The sequence below is a fragment of the Phasianus colchicus genome, chromosome 12 (assembly GCF_987193195.1).
Source record: "Phasianus colchicus chromosome 12, bPhaCol1.hap1.1, whole genome shotgun sequence".
NCBI classification, from domain to species: domain Eukaryota; kingdom Metazoa; phylum Chordata; class Aves; order Galliformes; family Phasianidae; genus Phasianus; species Phasianus colchicus.
Genome location: NC_143447.1, coordinates 2,166,348 through 2,184,121, shown reverse-complemented (window position 1 = coordinate 2,184,121; position 17,774 = coordinate 2,166,348). Strand labels below are relative to the sequence as shown.

The following is a 17,774-nucleotide window of genomic DNA, read 5'->3' as shown; positions in this document are numbered from 1 at the left end:
AAGCTGAAAAAATATTTTGTACAATTTCACCAATTGTGAGCAAGTCACCATGACTTATAAATTAACCAGGCCATGGAAAGAAGCCTAAAGGCTTTAAAGGGCCAAATCTCACTGAAATTCAATGGAAAAAATGATATCTCTTTGAAGACTTCAGCTCCCAGAAGCCTTAATTACAGCACCATGAGGTAAAATTGCATTTATTCATAAGAAAATCTTGACCTTCACACGTGAGTACAGTTGAGGATCGATTCTCTCCCCAGGACCAAGCCACAGCCACAGCCACAGCAGCAGCTCTGTGCACAGAACACCTCCACCCCCACACCAATCTCCCACACAGGATATCCAGCAGAACCTTCAAAAGGAAGACTTGAGGTCTCCTAAAGGCTCAGCCTTCACTTCAGGTGCCCTTGTGCTGGTAAAGACAGTGGCCAGCATGAGGAGAAGGGGCCACCACGACTGGCTGCAGCCCCTCAGCAGCCTGACTGCACCAACAGCCCCTAAATAGGTTTTTTGCTTAACTGTACCTCACACTTAAGATTAATATTGCCAAAGAAAGAGCCTGTCAAAAATACTGACATTTTACCTTTCCTTCTCCCTCCCTGCTTCAAGCAGATTTTATGCCTTTTCCTCTCAAGTCACCGCACTGCATGCCCTCAGTGCAGGAGATGGAAAGTGGGACCGAGACGCATGAATTACAGCATCCAAGCACAACCACACGGACCAGGGAAGCTGGTATTAAAACATCTACGTGTAGAAAAAATATATTGCCTGGTTCCTCAATGTGAAGGCAAAGAAAAGGGACAGGCAAGAGACCTCTCTCCGTTCCCTTCGTACTTTATGATCTATGACCTTTCAGTTACACACTGCTGCTCAGACCTTACACTTATCCCCTCCATTTGTCCATGTTCACTAACCTCCACTGTGGGAGAAACATCTCATGTCAATATTCATGATTTTCCCACCTGAATGAATAGTATTTTTTGCTTGGACAATAAAACTCTTTGTCATTGCCACCCACTTAAGTACAAATTTCAATGCATACTTTTCATGCAGCTTTAGTATCTATATTTCCCATAGAAAAAAATGAATCTGAACCAGAGCAAAGGCGCTGACTCCAGTGCTCTGCAACCAAAGCCAGTCGCACAAGAGATTTATCTGAGGTTACTTTTGGAGCAACCTACATCAAATGCATACAACTGGTGGGATGTGAGGAGAGGACATAATACAACAGATTTGAGAATATCTGCACAGAGTGCGAATACATTGCATTTCCAGCATCTGGATCACTTCTGTTTCAGCATGTAACTGCTGCCTCACACAGGTTCAGCTCCAAACGTTGCACACTTTCCCCCTCTTGGAGAACTCTTTGGAGTCTCCTCCCACAGCTTCACTTCTCAGAGAAGAAAGTTTCTCATTTCTACTCCTCATGTATTTATAACTTCAAGTCCTTTGATCTTGACCTTCTTTTAATATTAATTATTTTGCATCTTTGATATTTGATATTTACCCATCACTCCCTCCCTCTACAGAGGAACAAAAACCTTGGCTTCTTTCAGCTTTCCCTCTGCTCAGTAACGCAGCTATGATCTTTGGTTTCTTCTCCTCATTCCCACAGCCATGCTAACTTCGTGCCCGTTAAAGACTCACAATCATTGCAATAGGCAGGAATCCCGTCAGAGCAGGGTCAGCTACAAGGACAGAAGGGTTACCCAGGGATTTTTCCACTCATATTCCGCTAATCCTCACGGACAGACACTGCACGACCTCTTGGGCAACTCACTGTGGAACTGCTCATCTTCACACTGAAATTCTTTCTCCTCAAACTCAGTGCGAAGCTCCTTTGTTTTGAGTGGTGTCCACCACCACACCACCCCCAGAACAACAGAGACAACAAATCACAATGTCTGTTGTCACTGAGTATTTGATCACAGACATCAAGTTAATACCACAAAATTCCTTCTGAGGCTCCTGCAAATATCTTCCCAGTGCATTTAGTTCTCTATTCCCGATCACTTTAGTTCTCTGCACTTCAGCAGACTGTAATCCCATAATCAACCAGTATCAAACTTGTTTCTCTGTAAAATGACCAATTGCTGTCTCAATACCAAGGATGTGTATTGTATGTATATGTACTATGCACCTGCATGGCTTTGCACACTGTGCTCGTGAGCTTCACCACTGTTCATTCTGTAGCATCCTTCCATTCTTCCTATGAGACCATGGAGGCTTCAGCAAGAGCTGCAAGGTTTTCCAAACTTGTCACGCTTGCAAACATCGTAGACGTGTTCTTCATTTTTACACCAAAACATGTGATGGGGATGTTAAACATTACCTTCCCTCCGCCTTGTCTCTGAGAGGTCTCTCCATTCTGCAATTTCCCTCTCAATACGAACCATTACATTTTCATAATCATCTCAGATTCTTATCAAATTCAACAGCCACATTTGAATTTCCTTTCTTTTGACCTTTTATAATCTAACAGGCTAGCATATCAAAAGTCTGTACTCCAGCATGCCCATCATATTATGCAGCTCTAAGCCATCAATTGCTTCATCAAGAGACCTAGATGTAAACCACTGTCAAAAGTCACTGTACAGTTTAGCCTTCTTTCCATTTTCCTCCATCTTAATTAGCCTAGCCTTCAAAATCTCCCTAGAAAGGGCACAGTGTTGGGATCAGACTAATTGGTCTAAGGATCACCTCTTCCCTTTTGGGACACATGTTCTACATCAGTTACTCTTCAAGAAGAATGTACCAGCCCTGAATTCACGCCTCATTAGAAATCTTTACCAACAGACCTGCAAATTAAGCCAGTTCTTTCTTACAGACTGGAAGAGAGATGTGAAACTTCTCGTTTTGTCAGAGCTGCTGCCATTTCCTCACCCTGCACAACTAGCACTTGTACAATTGCTACATCAGCAACCTATGGAACACATGAGAGTGTTACTGGAAGACAAAAGCCCTGCAATTTCTAACATGAAGTTCAATTACACGTTCTTTTAAACCCCTTATTAGTACTGCTTACTTTTTGGGCAACTGTCTGTTCTGTTGTGGGCAGGTCCTTTATTAAGGTTAAATAAGCTTTACTTCAGATGGTTTCGTTACTCAGCAGCAATGAACTCACAGTTCATTTTCCAGGTCACTTTAAACACCGGTAAAATCTTCATTTGATCATACGTGGTATGGTTTTATGATATATAGTTTTAACCTGGGTCATAATTTTGTCTGAAGAGTAATTCTCTCATTCCATCATTATTTGCAATTTGTACTGCCTAGAAGTCTCCGTTGTGTAGGAGGACCCTTCAGCTTTAACCAAACCACAAAGCATTAATGACGTATTATAAAATGTTCTAAATATAAGCCTTAATTAAATTAACTCTGAGACCTGTTTATAAGTGCAGTAAGAGGCCGGAGCACTGGCATAGCTTCTTGTAGCAGCATACTCCCAGAAATACTCTGCTGAAGAGCTATTCTTTTCCATTCTCACATACCAGCCCAGTTCCTTGTAAGCCTGAGTTTCTCCAACATTTATCACAGTTTTCAAATGCATTACACCACGAAAGCTAATTCAGTCTATTTAAATTAGAAACACCTTTAAAACTACTTTTCAAAGTTAAATTTAAAAAAAAAAAAAAAAAAGATACATTTTTCTCAGAATGATTTCTAATTCCCAGTCACTTCAATCAACATGACAAAGCAGGATGATCTATTATAATGAAAATTAGTTAGAATTCTGATGAGAAAAGAGCAGCCATTCTTCACACACATGTTGCAAGGCATTCATTCGGATGGAGATATTACTCCATCACTTACTGAATGAATGTAATGATAAATGATACTTTGGGGTTCTGATATTAAAGATAATTTTTACATGTTTGTATGTACATTAATCATTTGAAGGCAGCACAAATATATTATGATTGATTTTAGGACGCTGAAGGAGAATATTTCTGACCAAACAGGAATGTGGGTTAATAAATTCAATTTGGGAGGATGATTTTCCACTTGGAATGCTCTCTAAAAACTGGCAGGAGAACACGTGAGCAATCGTGTGATTCTCACATGCATACAATAGAAATCATAGGTGGTACCACTTCAGATTTGGTGCTAGGACAATGCCAATGGGGGCACGGGATGGGGGGGAGCAACCCCGGCCCTATTTTCTCCTTCCCTTTTGTCTCTCCCTCATCAAAAGACCAAAGCAACGGTAGGAATGTGAATGAAAAATCTACTTAATGCAAATTTGTTCCATTCAGCCTATTCCCAGCCTAAGCATTGCTGAGATTTGTGGCCCATTGTCTTCATCTCTGAAAAAGCAGCGCAGTGCCTGGAAGAGCAATAACTCCCCTGCTCCTGGAAAACACAGATGGTGAAAATTCTGGCTGTAGTCTGTTGCCTTCAGCAGAGCCAGTATTTCATCCCCTGTATTTTCCAGAAGAGGAATTCATTACACTGAGCCAGATGCTAATCTGGGTTCAGCAGTCCCTCTGCAACCGCAGACAGTGCCAATCATTTTCAAGAAGACTGAAAGGAAAAAAAGGTCCATAATCAACAGTTACTCAACTACTTGCTCACGCAACACGCTCCATAACTTGAGAGTAAATGCTCCCTTTCTTTCTGAATGTGTCAGCAGTCAGTAAATGTCCAGTTTTATTTAATGTAGATGTGCCATGGGCACATTTAATCCTCTTCAGAATCCTACTAACCTTCTGGCCTACTAACCAACCTTGCCAAGAAGAAAAAAAGAAACCTTCTCAAGAGCAACTGAAGGCTGCAGAGAAATTCACTTCTGCCCTTCCTGTGGCAGGTTTGTATACCTTTACCACATGGCTGCAAGCCCAGCGATCAAATCCACAAAAGCATTTTCATCCTGTGCTTGAGCTCCTCTATTGCTACTCTACAGACTGGGATTGAACGCAGTACTTTGTGTAAGAATTAAACAGTTTTAAATAAAACACCCAGATGTAAAACCTTTATGCAGTTACATGTCTCACAAAGCCAGTTTCAAACTTTCTTATGGCATCCCCAATGTTCTCAGCAAGTTTCCCCTGAGTATTTCTACTGTAGTACGGGAAAAGCAAAACAAGGAGCAGCCACAAGTTCTTCCAAAAGGCTGCATCTCAAATACCCACCAAGAAAACCTCTGCTGTTCAAAATTCACTCGACTTTCTCTCACCAAGCCTTACCCAGCTTCAGCAGCACCGCCCACAAATCTCACCGCTAACAGCTTGCAAATCACAATTCTCATGTATTCCACTGCTCTGTTCAGACACAAAGAGACAGAATTAATAAACAAATGACGATTTGTTTTAAGAAATTTTCATTTCTTCTCCCGTTCTCTTTTTCCCTATTCAAATTTGAACTCGTGGCAAATTGATAACTCCGCTACTATTTTGCTTATTAAAAAAGCCTCTTGGGAAACACAAAGATTTTAGCAACAGCAGTAGGTGGAGGAGGACAGCAACATGAGACCCTATTGTTAAAATCGCCACAACATCTGTTATCCTCCAGCAAAGCCGCCGATCTTTAAGATGCCGCATATTTTGTTCGAGCATCAGCTTCACACCCAAACCCTGTTAAAAAATTAATAAGTCCAGCCATCTGTGGACACTTCATTAAATTATCACAGCTCTTTTCTTCCCCTTTGCTTACAGATTATTCAGCATCATTTGTCTGAGTGGCAGAGGTGTGAAACGCTTTAAAATACACTTTTGTTAACAGGAGGCACTCCCTCAATCTCTCCAGCAAATACATCAGGCTTCATAAGTACAAAACATTCGTGGAGAGCAGAAGTCCAGCATTACCTGAATTATGATAAGACTTGATGTTTTTATATGGAATATTCTTAGAATTAGAAACAAAAGAAGAAAATCTACTGGCTAACCTAAAGCAAGAAGCATGTGGAATAGAAAACAGGAATGAGAAACTTCAGCTCGTACTCAGAATACTGTCTGTCAGAGGCAGCCCTGGTGGCATGCTTGGCTGGTACCAATTTTAAAAAGTATGGCTTGACCAGAATTGAATAAGGAGGAGAAAAGGGAGAGAACATCACTATAGCTAACAACATAAACACAGGTGTACCTACACACATATGATGTGCATACATGCAGTGCTGTGGTGTATTAGGCATGTTTTGAACAGGCAACTGAACTAGAGATCTCCTTAGGTCCTTCCAGCTCAGCTATCCTATGATAATACAGCTCTAAAAACTAGACAGAGAAGGATGTGAAGATGCTACAACAGCCTGGAAAGCATTTTGCCACGCTGTGCAAGGAAGAACAGAGCTATACATGTCAAAGCAAACTTATAGCTTGGAAAGTCAGAGCAAAATGAATCACGTCTGGAGCAGAGGGTTTGCTTACACGAATTTCTTCAGGTTGCCATTAAGCCTTTCAGATCTGGATTTGAGCTTTGCCACAAATTAATAAAAATACATACACCAAGTTTTAAGATAGTGCTTTGACTAGCAAAAATATTCCAAAAGTGTTTATATAATTGTCCTTTATGTGATAAGTAATACCATTTTGCTAAGTCTGACATAATGGAAGACCAAACTGAAATACAAGAGCATAAGAACATAGCCATGTGGACTGTAGAGAAAGCTGTCACTTCACATCACTTCAGTGCACGATGGTACTACAGATCAATTCTGATTTCAAAGCAGAACACTAAGAGTACCTTCTGACCTCAGCCCCACCACTGGCAACAAGGAAATAAGATCTAACTCCTTAAGACAGTAGAGCAGCTCTTTGCATTCAAACCAGGAGACAATCTCATGTGTCAGCCGACTCCTCCAAGAAAAGCTTGATGAGCAGAAATGATACAACATGCAAGAAGATAATCCTAGTGAAATTATTCGACTTGTGACTGACAGCACAATATTGAGCAAGAGACAGGTGAGGTGCCTAAGAGTCACTTTATGGTGCTACTTTGCCAAACACATCCTTTGTCAGAAGTCCCGTGGATAATGAAATATTAAAATGGATCAAGAAACGAAGAGCAGACATGATGTACATCCTGAAAGCATATCCACTGCAGCATCAGCTCCCAACAAAACTGGGAGCATACGCCCACTGGGCTCTGCACGTGATCTGATGCTCCAGACTGCAGCTCCAGCAACAGCAGCAGGGGCATTCTATGAGCAGGTAAGGCTGGCTCTGAGCAGGGATGCATCCCTGGTGCCTGCATGCTCACAATGAAAGGCTGCAAGAATGAAGAGGTTTTGAGCTGGAAGGAAAAAGTCAAGCAGGCTGCCAGCATCAAGAATTTTGTACTGAAAATGTATTTATTGTTGCTCAAACACATCTGTCCTTTCTGAGTAGTGGAAGTCTGTTCAGCAGCAGGCTGAAAACCTGAATGAAGATCAGCCAGCTTCACAGTGCTTATGAGACTGCTCTGCAACCGCCAATGCTGGGGAACATGGAAGCAGACATTGCTAAGGCAGAAAAATGAAGAAAGAGGGTGAAACCAATGAAATAATTCATTTGATACCATCCTAACAGCAAGGACAATAAAAGCACTGCAGGATTTTAAGGGACCCTAAGACAGTGTATGTAGATTACCATCTCATTTAAGAAACCTCAGGTCCTGAGAACTGAAGATCTTAAATAAAAAGACCACATGCTCACAATTCTTCCTAAAACAAAATCAATAGCTATAACAAAAGAAGAATAAGATCTGAGTATCGTGGTGAAAGAGGAGAGCTTGACAGGTTAAATAATTTCAGATCCAAGCAAGGCTATCAATTACGAAAGCTTATGTGAACAAGCTATTCGAAGAAGATTAACGCACAGATCTAGAGGGAAGATCAGTAAAACTTTTGCAGGCAACTCTGCAGACTGTCAGAGACAGCAGGTGCCTGAAGAAAGACATTTAGAGATAGGAAAGAATCTAAAAAATTCACAGAAAATACACTGAGCAAAGTATATTAACAAATAGCAAAGAAAGCTCTCAAAAAGACTGACACACCGAGAGACAAGCACAGCAGGAGAAAGATCTTGAATGTAAGCCTTCAGCTGAACAAGAGGATATCTAGAGACAGAAAGGAGAAGGAATACTACAAATATATACACATAACTAGCAGATTATGTACCAGAACTGTTGATCAGTCACAGGGATCAGGATAAAAACCACAAAGATGTGGATTATCGCACCACTGAGCCCTGAATCATGGACAGCTGCTAGCAATTAAGCTCATCATATCAGAGAGAATTCTGTAAAGGTCTCTACCTAACAAAGCCTTTCTTGGCTCCATTTTTAACGTGCTCAATTTCAGAAGAGTTACAGAAGAGCAGAATGATGGTGTTTCTAATCCAGGAACCAGCAGGTATCAGAGAGGGATGGGCAGCACCCACATAGAGAACTACACATTTAGAAACGCTTTCCCTCGCTGCCTCTGAAGAAAAGGGGAATAATAATGTATGCAAAGAGGGAAGGTGGGTTTGTTTTTCTTTACTTCTTGTGTGATCACGTGAATAATGAGACATGCCCTACACTTTAGGAATGCCACCAACATCTCAGCGTCACTGAAATCAGCCAGATACACAGTTCCATGAGTTATTTCTTATTAAATATCTATTCCTCCATTTTCTTTCATTTTCACCGTCACCAGGCTTCCTTCTGAATTTCTACCATGAAAAAACACACAATTTATCATATACATGCCTGTCCCATGCTCCTTCCTAGCCATAACTGCCTTTGTCAGCTTTCATTTGGGTAGGTGTGACAGTACGAGCTCTTAACATTTTCCAAATGCAATGCTCAGTTGATCTAAAGTCTGAACAATGCCACTGTAGAAATCCATCACCTTCAGCCTGTCAGAGTAAAGCTGAAATATCTTTTTGAATCCCCTACTTTAAGATACAGTTAGGAAAGAATACAGGCTGCATATGTAACTATCGCTTGCCTGACACTTTGGGATTTGGAGTGAGCAATCTCTGCAGAACTTGTCAAATAGAATTACAAAAGGGATTGCTGGTGCTGACACGCAGAACATAAATAAGGGGAAATATACATTTGAGTGAAAATATTAACAAATGAGAAGGCCAGTGTAAACAGCATCCATCCAACCTTCTCATTCGGGGTGCTGATGAATCATCAATGTGCCCTCCATTTCCATTTCGTACAAGCATACAGAATCATTCATCAACAGCTCATCTACTATAAGCCCAAGTGATTTTAGAAAAAGAAAATCTGGGAGCAGAGCAGCACTCACGCTTCCCTAGAGATGAGTTACATTGCCTTCTATATTTTCAAAAGCATAGATCAAGATTTGAATGGGTACTGCAACTCATTATAAATCCAACCTCTTTGCATCAAGATGTGTATTATTTTATAAAGTACACTGATATAAAGCCAACATTGTCCACTAACCAGTACTAAAGGATACTTCACTAATTACAAGGCTAATCCTTAACAGCCTGAATTGTCAACTGGTAAACTGATAAAAACTAATCTTGTGGGTTTAAAAGGAATGCTGCATTTAAGATAGTGCCTAATTAAGAAAATAATCCTAAGAGTCGTAACAAATGACCAGAGGCTTTAAAGGTTTTGGCACTGTGTGTTCGAGACTGACTGGTGTCAGCAGGACAGCACAGAAGCAAGGATACCCACAGATACCTCCACCACGTGTGGGCCAGATAGCTGGCAGCAGGAGTTGATGTTTCCCCCATCTGGCCTTCTTCCTTCATCTTCTCATCTAAGGAAAGGATCCGCAATCCCTCTCCTTATTTGAGCAGGCTCAGTTTCATCGCATTCACCATTTCTAGAAAATAAATGCCAGTCTGGCTTTTTTGTCCTAAATAGTATTATCTAATTGTTATTAAAGAGAAATCAGAACGAAATAGAAGGTGCATCAACAATCCTGTTTCTACAACCAGCTGGCAGAATCTGTCTAGAAGATGCAGTTGTGTAAGAACTACCCATCTTGTTTACTCATCCTTAAAAAGAAATGCATTTTTATCTAAGATCGTTGATAGAATGAAATGGAAAAAAAAAATGCAGATACTTTTTTCCACATAAAACAGAGTTTTGCAAGGAAAATTTATCACCTGTGTCATTTACTTTTATTTGTTAAGTGCTCTTAAGCACTCTCCACTGAAGTGTCTGTGCTCTTAGGTTATTTCCAATTCAAAGGGACAGAAAGCTCCTTATGCATGAAGATAAAGGCTCTCCTTCCCCTCCTCTTTTGAGGGAAATATGCAATAATACTGAGGAAAAAAAAAAACAAGAAAGTGGAGTCGTTCCTAACCACACCCCAAGGAGCTGGAAGAAGCACAGGGCATGTTGTGCTCAGCTCTGCCTACGCTTCTCTTGCCCATCAGGAACATCACATGTGGAACCCAGCAAAGCAAAGCACTTCAATACAGTGTTCACAGCTCCAGGCGCTCCCAGAGCTGCTTGTTGGCCACAGCTGCACCTCCTGCGTCCCATCCAAATGTGGAACTGGTGCAAGAATTCTTTCGTTTCTACATGGTCTTCCTCTTTCACAGCATCTTGTGTTATAAAAAGTTATCTAGATTTCTTGAAGAGAAAATCCTTTGTAACCCATTGAGGAAAGGGCCAAGCACGGAGGTCTTCCTGAAGTCAAATGGTGCAGTCAGCAACAGAAGCACGCTCACGTACCAGCACCTCCTGGCTCAGAATTCAGGAATTCCTCCAAAGCACATTGCACTGAGAGCTGCAGCCGTGCCTCATCCAGGCCTCCATTTCAGTAGCAGATCCATTTGGAAGGCCAGAACTTGATAAATTCAAGGTGCAATAAAACTTTAAAAGGTAAGAAGGAGACAAAAAATGGGAACAATCTCTCAAGTGAAATTGTTCCCCATTATCTGATATATTGATAAGAAGCAAGTCACGTTACTCAGTGCAACTCCACAGCAACGTTACAGACAAGTCAGAGAACAGCTAACAGCCTTCTGCTGCTGCTCTTCAGGCCTGCTCACTTACCAGCCTGTCCTTTTCCTAAACATGATATTAACACGAAGGTTTGAAAGTGTAATGTCTGCGAATATCCAAATGAATAATAATACATCTAATATAAGGGATACTTAATATATGAGGGATACTTAAGTGAGGAGGAATGGAAAGAAGGAAAGTCGAAGCCACGTGACGTCAGCACAGCAGCACCTTTTACACAAGCAACTCATTACAACCAAGCAAACTGCACGGAAAGCTCAAAGCCAAGTACAATCAAGTACAAAGCTAAATGGAAGAAGGGGAATCAAAAAACAAATGGATTCACTTGGGAAAAAAGACTGTAGATGAAATAAATATTTCAGTGAACAGTCTCTGAATGGCCATACAAAACCAATAAATCCTTACGATGAAACTCTGTCACTGTCACTTCACACCTTTCAGTTCCCTGCATTTCCATTCTCTCAATAAAAGATTTATGAAAGCTTTAACAAAGGAGTAATAAAGAGTGACTGGGGAAGACAGGATTGCCACAGGAACATTTTTAAGTTAGCATCACCATATTTTTCACTAAAATACACAGGAATTTATCTTTCCAAGATAAATAACATACACAGTTCTGGAAAAAAATTGGCACTAAAAAACCCACACCATTGTTTTTTAAAAGCTATCACAACCCTTCACCCTTCTTAAGCCATAACTGACACTTCAGTATCAAAGCCAGATTTGCATTTCAAAAACCAATTAAAAAAGCATACTGTAGTAAGATGCTGATTAAAAAGATCTCGTGGCTTTACATATATTAGCCACTTGCTTTGACTTGCCCTACTTCAAACCCACCGTGGTAACAGCAAACCCCACAAATGAGATGGGTTATACAACTGCCATCCTGCACAATCTCCCTCCATCACCCTGATGCTGGTGCTGGCACACTGCAGTTCGAAAGGAACAACAACAAAAAACAAAACAACTACTTTTAAAAATAAACCAAGAGTTTCACAAATCCAGTTCAGAGCATGATACTGGCTCTGTTTGCACAGCAAGAGGACGAGAAACAACAAAGGAAAGAAACACAGGCAATGACAATCTCTACCTGCATTTGCTGGAAAGAACCAACTGGAGGAATACAGACTTCATCGGGAAAAGGGCAAATACATCCTGAAACTGCTGATCGTTGAAGAAGACTGACAAGTTTCCTGCTGTTTGCAGGTTTAACAACCAGAGGTTTCCTACCAGAAGTACGGTAGAATGGTGAATAATGTACTATCCATTTGCAATAGCATAACGTTTCAGATTACAGACAAACCATATTGATCAGAGTATTTGTCATGCTGTAAACCTTAGGAAATGATCAACTTCTTTAGGAATCCCAGGGCTGCCACACAGAAGAGTTGATGGTGCACTTGCAAAAGCCTGTAGAGCAAAGGCTTCTCATCTGCTCACACGTATGGAAAGGGTTCCTTAAAAACACATTGTCAGACGCACTGCAAACTTGCCAATCCATGCCACCATCAATTTCCCCACGCCATGACAAGTTTATAGCATTGTGTCACAAACATAAATCGAAGCGAGAAGCCAAGAAAGCAGCTCTCTAACAAAAAGCATTCAGTCACTGTCTAATCACTCCACACAGGGGTTGTGTGTGTGTGTTTGGTTGGGTTTCTTCATGCAGCGGTTGACTAAGCACCTCTGTCACCTTGCAGCACTTTGCATCATCAATTCCTGTCGTCATATTGGCAAGAGCGTTGCTTTCCAATGTTCAGTGGTTTTAGGCTCATCAAATTATAATGAGAGTCCTTTTAATCATTCAAAAAGTTATGAAAATTTATCAGGCCGTTTGCAGCAGGTGCACTACAGGTAGATTGCTCTGCACTGTCTCTTAGATGTAAGAGAAAATGCAATTATTTAAGACTAAAAGCTCAAAACACCATTTACGTGATACAACATCACCTGCTTTTACTGATTCTTCTGCGCCCTGGCCTCTCTCGCTCATCAGAATTTGTTGTTTCCAGGCAATGAAGTTATATAATGATTAAGTAGTAGCTAAAATGTGCATAATATTCTCTGTTGAAGAAATTAAGTGCATCACAGCACAACACCAGCACATACTATTGGAATTCAACATAACACCACTCAATTAAGGAGAAAATGAGCTGCCTCCCACTGTTACCTGCGAGCAAGGAGAGACCTCACCATGCTAACCATCCCCACAGCTAATGCATCTCAAAAGCTTCTAATTACAGCAAAGATGGGGAAAATGTTTAAAACACACCTGATAAAAACTGCAAAATTCCAATGAGCTCACTGAAAGCAACATAGTGCAGGTAAAGCTAAATATTCCATCCCTCACTACAGACCTTCAGCAGCCCCTTCCCCTTGCCCTAAGAGGACCTAACAAGGCCCAGCTCTTGGCACTGACCAGGTTTCCAGCTGAGTGGGAGGGCACAAAGCAGCACAGAAGGAGCATCAACAGCAACGTGGCTCATACAGAACAAAGAAACCCTTTTTTGTCCCAAGAAGTTGATGATCACTCTGCCTATACAGGTGTTTAGATCAGTGTCAGAGAAGACAAAACTATTCATGGAATAAACATCTGTATTAACTTGGATTAGACAATTGTTTATGGTTTTCCAGTATAGATTTTTTTAAAACAAAACTCACTAGGCTTTATTTTTAATTAGTACAAGGCTTTTGAAGATTTCACCCTTTTAGAAACCACCATTCACAGTAGCATTTTCTACAGTGACACAGGAACCAGGAACTGGAAGTTTCTGTGACACTTTGGACTACCTTCCTTTTTAATGCCATTAAGCCAACCCAATGATCATGTGGGCCAGAAGCATGACACTGAGCCTCCTCCTGCGGAAAGCAGCAGAAATGAACACAAAAACAGCAGTGTAAGAAGGTGGTAATTGCCTGAGATAAGTGTTAGAACTGCTTTTATTGTCCTCATTGCAAGGAACTCAGATATGTATTTCTCATTCAGAGAGACTCTGAAAGTCACTCCTTTAAAGTATAAAAAAAAAAACTCAGTTTTTTATTTGCAACATTCCCCATGTTTCACAAGGCTGCAAGCTAGCTTAATAGAAACAACATCTGAATATAAATGACAATGAGCAGCAGCTCTGGGAGATGCTGCAGCACTAGTCAGGAAGAATTCATTACCTGGAGACATTTATTAAGCAAAGGAAAAAAACTGTTTGAAAGGCTGGCAAACATCATTAGAGAAACAAAAGAATATTGCTTCATGGGCTTTTCTTCCTAGTTATGTTGCTTTAGCTTATCTTTTCTGTTAGTTTTTGAACTCCTACTCTTACAGGTGATTCTAAGCCTCCTCCAGTTATCATTTACAAAACATTTCTACGATCTGACCCTCCTGAGCCCTGATATAAGCAACAAGAAGCAAATGCCCTTCTGGAAGCACACCACTTTCCCAATCAAGTTCTTAACACCTACCTGCAAAAAAACCAACTGCTTGTGAAACCTATTCACACCTGGTACTCAAGAAACAGAAAGGTACAGTCCCCCAGCATCCATGTTTTCTCCTTTTTCAGTCCTCCAGTTCTCTGGGGCTTCCACACCCAGCTTTTAGAAGTTTCCCTAATGTTTTATGGTGCAGAGGGCAGATAAATCTCAGTATAAAAGCCCCCAGAGAAACTAATCTTTAAGGGTATTTATACATTAAGAAAGTAGCCCACTCTTTTACAAACAAACAGCACAAACCTCATTCTAAGGTGTGGCAAATCTCTATCGTGATTACACATTCCTGACATTACTCTTAATCCATTCGCTTTAATTTTTCTCATTTCATTATTTCCTAAGAAAGCTGCTTTTACTAATTACATTTAGTTTAAAAAACAAAAAGGGGGAGATACATACAGCCCTAAGTTCATTGATAAGAGATGATACTAACTTCTTTCCTTGGACCATGCTTTCTCTTTATTGCAATAGTGTACATCCACATGATCGTGCTCTTTGCTGTACTATAAGAAGAAAACAAATCCTTACCTGCTACCGTGAGCTTTGCTGTTCTGCTTACAATGGTCCCCAGGCTTTCCACAGTTGCCACGCACTGATAATATCCTTCATCGGGTTTATTATGCTTGGAATGCACCACACTGTTTATTAATAAAGACCCATCTGGCAGCAACTGGCGGCGGTCATCTGAGACCAAGTTTAGAAGAGTCCCATCTTTCTTCCATTCGATCTTCGGAGGAGTTTCACAATAAGCTGAGCAGTTCATTATAACAGATGCCCCACGAACTGACAGAATGTCCACCGGCTCCACCAGGAAGTAAAAAGGAGTGAAGGTTCTCACAACAGACCCTGTAAAAGACATACAAGACAATTTCAGGGGTTGGCCTTCCACATTTGTTTTTAAAACAAAAAAGTGCATTTTCTTTTAAAAGTTCTTTAACATGAGCAGGAGCCATCGCTGCTCACAGTGTGGCCTCCTCAGGAGCAGGCTGGCCTGCATGACGTTGCTGTCTGCTTTGATAACTCACACCCGTGAACTCTTGGAATTGAAGTGAAACTTTTCGTGCCAGAGCCATACTGGTTTGCTCACACTGGAATCCAGGCTCAGAAGTCCCAAGCAACCCATTACACAGAAACCTGCTTCATCAAAACACGCAATCCTAATGCACATGCCTGAATAACATAATATACAAACAGTATGCAGTTTTACGACTTTTTTCTTGCCTTCCATGGCAGGGATGCCAGGAACAGCAGTGTGGTCATTTCCCTTGTGTAACAAACGTTAGGAAACAAGAAGAGTAATTCAGCCCTTGAGAGAAAAAGTCTCCAATTCTGAGCTTAACACATCACGCAAGAGCCATAAAACATTTTTTTTTTTACTTCTATTCTGGCTCAGGATAAACTTGATTGCTTTTCCATTTTAAGTATTCCCAAACAGATATCTATAATTAACATCTACTTTCCATTAAAAAGTGAATTTTAATTACTGTATTTGTAGCATGTTTGGTCCAGCAGAAAGCCTACATGTCACTATCACTTGGACTTGTCTTAATTTAATCACTCACAGAAAACAGAAAGAAGAAAGTTTCTTCCAAGGAAGAACAGTTTTACGAATCACCAAAGGTTGATTTGGGAGCAAACGTGGTCGTTTCATTGTGCTTTAAATAAACTAATGATAATCTAAAGCCAAAGTAACATCAAGGCTCCTCTCTTGTACTCTGGCACTCCTCCTCCACCTGGGGGTTGTGGTACACACATACAAAGGGGTAATGCAAACAGGACTATTACTACCTGTCTTCCAGCAAAGCAGAGATGAGCTAACAAAAACCTGCCTGCTTTACAAACAATTATTTACCAGCCATTTTTGGATACCTGGCAGTTTAAAGACCACAAAGGCAGGTCTATCCTTTATCTTCTTTCTTGTTTCTTTCTTTTAAAAATAGCCCAAGTGTCACCATTAAGCTATTTGTTAGCATGTGCTCCAAAGCAAACATGGGAAAATACATTTGGTCTTTCAAATCCGTGTATGGTTCTCAAATGAGAAAATAAGAGTCTTGAATCTGTGCTGGGGGCACTGCTTCTCAATTCTACACCAATTTCAAGCTGCACATTCAGGCACTACAGTAAACAAGTGACCAAAACCCTGTCCTCTGCTGTACCTCACAGGTAGCTACAGCGTGGTTTGCACCAGGGAGGCTTCCTGGTGGTTTGTATAGGGAGGCTTCCCGTGAACCAGGTTACTTGGCCTGGCAGTAAGCAGCATGCAGTACCTCAAGGATGTGGCTTTCCTTTTAGACAAGTCCAAGCATTTAAAGGTGATCTGTAAGGCATCGTTAAAAAACGGTTCAAATGCAATCACAGGTACAAACTGAAGCACGGAAAACCTTTACTTGTAAAGAAAGGCTGTCCTGTAAGCATCTTAGCTTCCTCAGTCCCTTGGGTTTTTGGTTTTAAGAGATTTACCTTCTCAAATGGCCCTAATTAACAAATTGACAAGGTTCCCTCTATCACTGAGCAGCACAGAAAGCCTCCCGCCTCCAAAGAGACTCCAGCTGCCCTCGGGAGAGGGGCTCAGCTCCTGCACTGACAGATTGCCTTCTTCCTCGTGAGTCACGCAGAGCTGGGACGAGGCAGGAGGAGCCATGTGAAAGGAATGGCAGATAGATTACACTTCTGGAGGGTCTAGCACTCCTGTGTTCTTCTACCTTCAAGAATTCAAAGATGAATTAAGAAGAGAAAGACTGAGGTTTCCCTAGTGACAGCCGCAGTTTCAGACAAGATTAGATCTGTTATGTCAGTATCCAAATCCTTGAGATTTGGTCCTTCCTGAGGATAAAAAGCAGAAGCAGAACAAAAGCCAGAGCAAATTACAAAATTCCTACGTGCTTCATTTGAACACATGCACACCTGTGAGCACATACTTTGTGTGAAGAGTCCTGAGTTTCAGCACTCAAATGACAAGAAATACAATAGTCACGAGCAGCACAAAAACAGCTTTAAACCAGCTCAATCTCAACCATCAATCCAGAAACTTAAAGCTGTTGTTTTAACTTAAAAATTCAGCCCTACTGTCCCTGGGTGTCCCACCAGGAAGCCTTCTGCCCAAGCCAAGCCATCAACTCTCTTACCCCCGTTTACAAACTTGGTTGTATTTTTTTTCCCAAGGGACGCTCAGATCACTACCAGAACAAACACGATGCACTCACTTTTGCTTTTCCATGCTTTGAGTTTTCAAATAAAACCTAAGAACACAAGAGGAAAAAAGAGAATAAAAGAAAAATCACTAGGAAGTGACAAAAGCCAGTTTGAACCAAAGCTCACTTGGGAAGAGCTCGCTGAGTGTCTGTACAACCACTTTTCCCCAGGCTGTTTACTAGCATAGA

At 41.0% G+C, this 17,774-nt stretch overlaps 1 protein-coding gene across 7 annotated transcripts in view; it reads right to left on the bottom strand.

The window, feature by feature from the left end:
- NEO1 (neogenin 1) overlaps positions 1-17,774 on the bottom strand; it is a 178,392-nt gene that overhangs the window by 112,724 nt on the left and 47,894 nt on the right. For all 7 annotated transcript variants that reach the window (XM_090148621.1, XM_090148627.1, XM_090148623.1 and 4 more), the window contains exon 2: positions 14,923-15,240. In XM_090148621.1, the coding sequence (XP_090004747.1) occupies positions 14,923-15,240 (318 nt within the window). The remainder of the gene's footprint in view (positions 1-14,922; positions 15,241-17,774) is intronic.